The following is a 9180-nucleotide window of genomic DNA, read 5'->3' as shown; positions in this document are numbered from 1 at the left end:
TCTAGGTAGTATAAGTTTGTTTGGTGTGTGTACGTGTCTGCTCTTATTCTTTAGCATTATGAATCAAGGGTGTTTGTTACCAGCTTTTCTTACCTACTTATTTATCCTGTGTGTCCATGGTATGTTTATGGAGGTCAAAGGAAAACTTTCAAGACTCCTCTTACCATTTGGATTCTGACTATCAAACTCAGAGCAGCAAGCTTGGCGGCAGATGCCTTTAACCACTGAGCCATTTTGTTGGCTGTGGTAGCACTTTCCATATAAAGGTGGGTGCCCATGTTGGACACTGCCCTTCTGGAAGGTGTACTCAGATGCATCTGGCAGGACACCAGAAAGGAGTTCTCTGTTGTCATGGTCTCACTTCAACAGAGAGGCATGGGAAGCACCCTCAGGGGCTGTGTAAATGCACAGGAAGTCCTCACACCCAGACTCCAGCTGTCTAGAACCACTTAAAGCGACAACCTCCATCCTCACCTCTCCCCTCATCAGCCATTGAGACTGTCATGTTCGATTTAAATATCACCTTTTAAAGAACACATAGGGGCTGACATGTCACTAAGCTGGCCAGAACTTCATGAGATGAGAATTATATCCAGAATGACCTCCAGGTGGGTATGGCACGTAAGTCAGTTCTGAGTGAGTGTGGCCATTCCCACTAGTCAGGAAACCTGCGTGTCTCTTCACACACTATGGGCACAGTTCAAATAATCAACAGGGAGGCGGGTGAGGAGCATGTGGGTAGGGAGCCGCCGTCCGGTCCTTTTGATGGAAGAGAAGTCTGTCGGCTGTTTGTCTTGCTTAGGGTTCTGACATGAGAATAGTGTTCAGTGGGTTTCCGACCCACTCTGTGCTGTGAAGAAAGCCCTTCTGTTGCCAGCACCTTGATGGCACAAACAGCCCAGGCCATAACATTGATAGTGATGCTCGTTCTGTAAGTCTCTCGCATCACTGTCCATTTTGTGACTTGAGACCCAGGCTGTCACGTGTGGAAAGCCAGCGTGTTTCTAGGATGCTATCACTAACACTCAATAGCTTGAAGTCTCACACAATGTCAGCTTTCCAGATGTTTCTGAACTAGAATGAAATTCATCTGCATGTGAATAACAGAGCTCCTTGCACTTCCTCCCATCTTCAGTAAGTTGAAATCAGTGACTTCAAAGGGGGTTCCTGTGGGACTCTGAACTGCTTGACTAGATTACCGTCTCTCAGGCTGCCTATAACCGATGTGACACACATAATCTGTAGGACATTGTGTAACTATTATACCATAATCATCGGTGTCACAGACCTTTTATAAAAATTGACAACATTATACTGGTAATGTACCAACGCCACAGATGCTTAAATGCAGCTCTAAGCACTAGGCTTCCACTGTGGCTTCCTTCATTCTATAATGGGAGACATTTCAAGTGCTATAATTTATCATCCTTTACAAGCTAGGTCACAGTAACGGGACAAGTTCATGTGCTCTCTCTCAGAGCCTTGCTCACGGTTACCATGGTAACATTGAGAGAATTAAATTTAAGACTTGTTCATGAATTACTTGCAGATCAATGAGGAGGACAACCAGTCATTTAGCAGAGAATTCACTTCTTAGAGCCCACACCCAGCATCTCATTCCTGGACGGACGTTCTGAGGATGCGTGTCCGCCCTTATCGGCATCCTTCCTCTCCACGACACGGGACCATGGATTCCTGGTGCAGCCTGTTCTCCTGGCCAGGGGTGTTGTGCCTCTTGATTAGTTTTCTATCCGGACATTGCATAGCAGCTGGTCTCCAGACTACATAGCTCATTTCTCTCACACGCTTCCTTTTAAAGAGCAAACTACGCTAAAAGTGAAGAACAGCCAACATTTCTTCACTGATACGTGGAGTTCAACATTCATCCTCTTCCTGGTTTCATCAGCTACCTGATGCAGTGAGGTGACCCAGCCCTGTCGTGTAGAGCAGCATGTGGGGCAAGAGTGGGGTGCGGGGGCAGGGGTGGGGGAGGGGTGGTAAGCAGCAGTGGAAGCTCCTTACCCTCTTCTGTAGGAGGCTTTCTCAGTCAAACCCAGAACAGTCAGTAATCATACACATTTATTGTACTTTTATCAAATTCTTTATCAAATGTAAACATAATTTTTTCAAACAGGCTTATTTTTTCTGTGTCTAGAAAAAGCACATAGTGAAGCTCTAATGTCCTTTGGTTTCTGAATTATTATTAGTATTATTTACATCATTGGACCAGTTCAGTCACAATGTCCATGCACCACACTGCCCCATAAGCTGGACTAGCAAAGGACGGTGAGTTCTCGGAGCCCTTGAGGCTCTGCATAGATGCCAGGGTCACAGATGGAACCATGATGATTAGAAGACAGTATTTCTCTGTACTCCACAGCGGGCGAGCCTGCCCATTAACCCTTTCCTGCCTGCCATCTTACCTATCTGCTAATCAGGTAGTCCCGGACTTTAAAGACCACCATCCCCAGGATGACAAGAGTCGGGATGAACGAGTACAAGATCAGGAAGTTTGTCGTGAATCTGGACGTGGCCCCTGGGCAGGTTTTCTCAATGAATTGGATCCCTTGGGTCATGGAACACATTGGGTTATTTGGCACAGAAGTGTTGGAGCCACCTGCCAAGGAGAAGGACAGGGTCAGCCCTCAGGCACTTCAGGTACTAACTCACAAATACTTCCCTGATGCTGAGAAAGTGTTCAGAACTCTGAGTAGCCCTCTTCATGAAAGACAGGAATGCAGGATTAACAGTGGAGTGGAGCAAGAGTGAGTCCTGGCTTGTTTTAAAGACAGAAAAATATTCTCATCAAAATGAGAATAGATTCATTATTTTATTCCTGGTCTTCAAATATCCCTCCTGTCAATGTCCTAGTCCCTGGCGTTGTTAGCTGGAGACTATTAACCCCTGCACTCTGCTAGGCACCGGGATTTCCAGTGACCAAGGGACATGTGTTCTCAGTGGCCAGTCATAGATCGGAGGTTGACTTTTGTCATAAAAAAATGGGTTTACTCGTCTGTAATCTATACACACTTTAGGGGACAGAGGCCACATTAGCTTGCTGTGGTGTGTTCCGCAGACAAGGACTCAGCCTGTTCAGAATATACTAGCAATTACATAGGCCTATCATTTTCTAAGAATATCAAAGTGCCCCTAAGCTATTGACTACTGACCAGAGACTAACTTGACCTCTGAATATTTTCCTTTGAAAATCAGAGAAAATGGGGTGCTGCTGGAGAGATGGCTCACAGCGAGAGCACCGTTTACTCTTGTAGAGGACGTGTGTTTGCTCCCTAGCATCCACTCCACTGCTTACAACTGTCTGTGACTCCAGTTCCAAGGGATCTTGGCACCCTCTTTGGCCTCCACCAGCCACTAGGTACTTGCACAACATGCATACATACGTAAATGGAGACAAAACATTCACAGACAAAATAAATATAGTTTAAAATGCCTTAAATCAGAAAAAATGGTGGGGTTTGTTTCAAATCAAGGTTTAAAGTGCTTTTACTATGAAAATACAACATTTCAGGGGTTTGGGATGATAACATAGTCAGTAAAGTGACTGCCACAGAAGCAAGAAGACCTGAGTTTGATTTGCTCACACAAAATGCTGGGCATGGTGACACGTATCCAGGGGAGGAAAATGTCCCTGTCCCTTGCTGTCCAGCCAGCCCAGCCTAGTCAGAGACCCTAGGTCTCACCGAGAGACTGTGTCAAACAACAAATGGGCAACTATGAAGGAACAAAACCCAAGAAAATCCAAGGTTGTATTCTGACCTACACACACACTCACACACAGACACACACTCACACACAGACACTCATACACATTCACACTCATACACAGACACACATACTCACACACACATTCACACACAGACACACTCATACACATTCACACTCATACACAGACACACATACTCACACACACATTCACACACAGACACACTCATACACATTCACACTCATACACAGACACACATACTCACACATTCACACACAGACACACTCATACACATTCACACTCATACACAGACACATACTCACACACACATTCACACACAGACACACTCATACACATTCACACTCATACACAGACACACATACTCACACATTCACACACAGACACACACTCACACACTCACACACAGACACACACTCACAAAGAGACACTAATACACATTCACACTCATACACAGACACACATACACACAGACACACTCATACACAGACACACATACTCACACATTCACACACAGACACACACTCACACACTCACACACAGACACACACTCACAAAGAGACACTAATACACATTCACACTCATACACAGACACACATACTCACACACAGACACACTCATACACATTCACACTCATACACAGACACACATACTCACACATTCACACACAGACACACACTCACACACTCACACAGAGACACTCATACACACACACACTCACACAGACACTCATACACATTCACACTCATACACAGAACACACTCACACAAAGACACTAATACACATTCACACTCACACACACACACACACACACACACACACACACACACACACACACACAGCATTTCTTCCAAACATACATTTCCCTGGGAAATCGCTTACTTAGAGCAGCATGCGGAATATTGTAAAATAGGATACTTACCACAAGTGAAGTTCAGGCAATAGAACTCATTGACCACAAGAATCTCACAACAGTACTTTTGGAAGGTAAAGTAACCCAGGATTTTTAAAGGAATGGGCATTTCTTCTATGTTTCTTAAGAAAGAGAAACAAGAGGAAGAAAATTCAGTGGGCTCTAGTAAACAGAGTCACTAACTGGAAAGGGTACGTCTTTATGCGTTCTAATCTAAACGTAATCCTCCAGCTCTATTGCAAAGATGATCCTTACAGTGAAATCACCCAATAACACGGAAAGCTGTAAGCAAACACCATCACCCAGAAACGACTGCTGACATTTTGGTGATATGGAGTAATGTGTGTTCATGAAACTCACACCGTGTAGAACCACACTGTTTATCCTCTTGGTGATCCCACAGACCCCAGTCATCCCTCCATGTCAGTGAGCCTGGTGCTCTGTCATCTCAGTCTGACAGCCATTTCAGTAGCCTCTCGTGACTGTGGGTAGTGTGCTCTCTCTCTCTCTCTCTCTCTCTCTCTCTCTCTCTCTCTCTCTCTCTCTCTCTCTCCCCCTCCCCCCCGCCCCGTTACTTGAATAAACACACAAGAAACCATACACCTAGCACACACTACATCGGGGAAGACTGTCTGGCATCGGACTAAGCAGATATCTGAAGGTCCTCAGGGTGATTTGAGAACCAGGTTGGAATATAAGGAGTCTGGCAGTGGTGGAGCACACCCTTAATCCCAGCACTCAGGAGGCAGAGACAGGCGGGTCTCTGTGTGAGTTCGAGGTCAGCCTGGTCTACAGTGTTCAGTTCAGGACAGCCAGGACTACACAAACACACACAAACCCTGTTTCAAAAAAAACAAAACAAACAAACTAGGAGGGGAAAAGCTGAGCCTGTGTCAGAGGTTCTTGGTTTGGGTTTGGGTGGCCCCCTGCCCCTCCCCTCGTTCCATTCTTTATCCTTGTGAAAACAGCTCCTCTCCTGTTTGTCTTAGGAGGAATTTCCTACCAACACTGGTTCCCTCTTGGAACACTATATGGTTTGTATCGGTGATATTGTTTTATGGGACCGGTGAGATGGCTTAGTTTAGAGCAGTTTTTGCTATTATAGAGGACCTGGGTTCAAATCCAGCACCTACATGAGGGTCCACAACCACCTGTGACTCCAGTTGCAGAAGGCACAACGGCCTCCTCTGACTTCCTCAGGCACCAGATACACATGTGGTACACAGACATACACACAAGTAAAACATTCATAAATTAAATATATTAAATAATTTCTCTTTATAAGACAATTCTAAGTACTTAGGGATTCTCTGTATGGTCCTGGCTGTCCTGGAACTACCTCTGTAGGCCAGGCTGGCCTCAAACTCACAGAGATGGACCTGCCTCTGCCTCCCAAGGGCTGGGGTTAAAGGTGTTAAAAGCAGGCTCCACTGCCTGGCATTTCGGGGTATTTTTTTTTTTGGTTCTTTTTTTCGGAGCTGGGGACCGAACCCAGGGCCTTGCGCTTCCTAGGCAAGCGCTCTACCACTGAGCTAAATCCCCAGCCCTAGGGGTATTTTTAAGTATCCTATCCCTAAAGAACTCACAGTGCAGTTGGGCACATAGACTGTGCGTCCTCAATGCTACAGTAATACATGAGAGCACACCAACGACCAATGCTACGTGTCCATCACACCCTTACAGTTCATACTTGTCTTCCCTGGTCGGGGGGGGGGGGGTAGCCAGCCCCAGCCCTTTCAGCTACAGGCAGCTTCCAATATGGGAAGCTGTGGACTGGAGAGGGTTGGGGAGGAAATTACAGAGGAGAAAGAACACTGGACGGAGGACGGGAAGTGGGAGCCCAGGGAGATGAGCTTGGAATGACCGTGGAAACAGTAGGTTGGGGCCTTGAAAGGAGTTGACACTGAATAACCATGGAAACAATCAAGGTGTTTTAAGGAAGTGGATGCAGCACCAACAGGTAGAATGGAGCAGAGTGGGGGTGTGTGACTACGACGGTAAAGAAGGGGGAGCAGGCTGTGGCAAAAGATCAAGCGTGAGATGACAAAGACCTGGACAGGACGGTGGCCCCCAGCGGGGCTGCCCTGCTGTGTGCTGCTGCTTTGAGGTCAGAAGTGTGCCCTCATCTCTCCTCATGCCCAAGGAAAGTCATCCATTTATCCATTCAATCTAACCAGTGATTTTTGCTTAATTGGCTGTAGGTCCTGGGCTGGTCACTAAGAAAGACTGTAGTGGTGAACGGCGGATTGCCGCTCTCAGGGATATCAGTCTTAAGTATTAAAGAAAGAATGCGGCAGCAGCTCTCTGCTCCCAGACCCGGTGAGAGAGAGACCCAACCGCCTGGTCAGGTGGGCACTCCTGAGGCTGCAGAGCGGAAGAGACCACCAACACTGCTCACCCCAGCCCACATCCCTGGCCCAAGAGGAAACTGTATAAGGCCTCTGGGCTCCCGTGGGGGAGGGCCCAGGAGCGACAGGACCCCGCCGGACCCTGAAGGAAACAGACCGGATAAACAGTTCCCTGCACCCAAATCCCGTGGGAGGGAGAGCTAAACCTTCAGAGAGGCGGACAAGCCTGGGAAACCAGAAGAGACTGCTCCCTGCACACACATCTCGGACGCCAGAGGAAAAAGCCAAAGACCATCTGGAACCCTGGTGCACTGAAGCTCCCGGAAGGGGCGGCACAGGTCTTCCTGGTTGCTGCCGCTGCAGAGAGCCCCTGGGCAGCACCCCACGAGCAAACCTGAGCCTCGGGACCACAGGTAAGACCAAATTTTCTGCTGCAAGAAAGCTGCCTGGTGACCTCAAGACACAGGCCCACAGGAACAGCTGAAGACCTGTAGAGAGGAAAAACTACACGCCCGAAAGCAGAACACTCTGTCCCCATAACTGACTGACAGAGAGGAAAACAGGTCTACAGCACTCCTGACACACAGGCTTATAGGACAGTCTAGCCACTGTCAGAAACAGCAAAACAAAGTAACACTAGAGATAATCTGATGGCGAGAGGCAAGCGCAGGAACCCAAGCAACAGAAACCAAGACTACATGCCATCATCGGAGCCCAATTCTCCCACCAAAACAAACATGGAATATCCAAACACACCAGAAAAGCAAGATCTAGTTTCAAAATCATATTTGATCATGATGCTGGAGGACTTCAAGAAAGACATGAACACACTTAGGGAAGCACAGGAAAACATTAATAAACAAGTAAAAGCCTACAGAGAGGAATCGCAAAAATCCCTGAAAGAATTCCAGGAAAACACAATCAAACAGTTGAAGGAATTAAAAATGGAAATAGAAGCAATCAAGAAAGAACACATGGAAACAACCCTGGATATAGAAAACCAAAAGAAGAGACAAGGAGCTGTAGATACAAGCTTCACCAACAGAATACAAGAGATGGAAGAGAGAATCTCAGGAGCAGAAGATTCCATAGAAATCATTGACTCAACTGTCAAAGATAATGTAAAGCGGAAAAAGCTACTGGTCCAAAACATACAGGAAATCCAGGACTCAATGAGAAGATCAAACCTAAGGATAATAGGTATAGAAGAGAGTGAAGACTCCCAGCTCAAAGGACCAGTAAATATCTTCAACAAAATCATAGAAGAAAACTTCCCTAACCTAAAAAAAGAGATACCCATAGACATACAAGAAGCCTACAGAACTCCAAATAGATTGGACCAGAAAAGAAACACCTCCCGTCACATAATTGTCAAAACACCAAACGCACAAAATAAAGAAAGAATATTAAAAGCAGTAAGGGAAAAAGGTCAAGTAACATATAAAGGGAGACCTATCAGAATCACACCAGACTTCTCGCCAGAAACTATGAAGGCCAGAAGATCCTGGACTGATGTCATACAGACACTAAGAGAACACAAATGCCAGCCCAGGTTACTGTATCCAGCAAAACTCTCAATTAACATTGATGGAGAAACCAAGATATTCCATGACAAAACCAAATTTACACAATATCTTTCTACAAATCCAGCACTACAAAGGATAATAAATGGTAAAACCCAACATAAGGAGGCAAGCTATACCCTAGAAGAAGCAAGAAACTAATCGTCTTGGCAACAAAACAAAGAGAATGAAAGCACACAAACATAACCTCACATCCAAATATGAATATAACGGGAAGCAATAATCACTATTCCTTAATATCTCTCAATATCAATGGCCTCAACTCCCCAATAAAAAGACATAGATTAACAAACTGGATACGCAACAAGGACCCTGCATTCTGCTGCCTACAGGAAACACACCTCAGAGACAAAGACAGACACTACCTCAGAGTGAAAGGCTGGAAAACAACTTTCCAAGCAAATGGTCAGAAGAAGCAAGCTGGAGTAGCCATTCTAATATCAAATAAAATCAATTTCCAACTAAAAGTCATCAAAAAAGATAAGGAAGGACACTTCATATTCATCAAAGGAAAAATCAACCAAGATGAACTCTCAATCCTAAATATCTATGCCCCAAATACAAGGGCACCTACATATGTAAAAGAAACCTTAC

The 9180-nt window shown here is 45.7% G+C and overlaps 1 protein-coding gene across 2 annotated transcripts in view; it reads right to left on the bottom strand.

Annotated features, from left to right (window-relative positions):
• Window positions 1-1976: 1976 nt before the first annotated feature.
• Window positions 1977-9180, bottom strand: part of Abcg5 (ATP binding cassette subfamily G member 5) — a 32284-nt gene continuing 25080 nt past the window's right edge. The window contains 2 exon segments of one of the 2 annotated variants that reach the window (NM_053754.2): window positions 1977-2617; window positions 4665-4777. In NM_053754.2, coding sequence (NP_446206.2) covers window positions 2424-2617; window positions 4665-4777 — 307 coding nt within the window. In that variant the 3' untranslated portion in view covers window positions 1977-2423. 2 annotated transcript variants of the gene reach the window in all.

The sequence above is a fragment of the Rattus norvegicus genome, chromosome 6, assembly GCF_021556685.1.
Source record: "Rattus norvegicus strain SHRSP/BbbUtx chromosome 6, alternate assembly SHRSP_T2T, whole genome shotgun sequence".
NCBI lineage: Eukaryota > Metazoa > Chordata > Mammalia > Rodentia > Muridae > Rattus > Rattus norvegicus.
The sequence above is the reverse complement of the archived record's forward strand: the minus strand, read 5'-3'. Positions and strand labels throughout refer to the sequence as shown.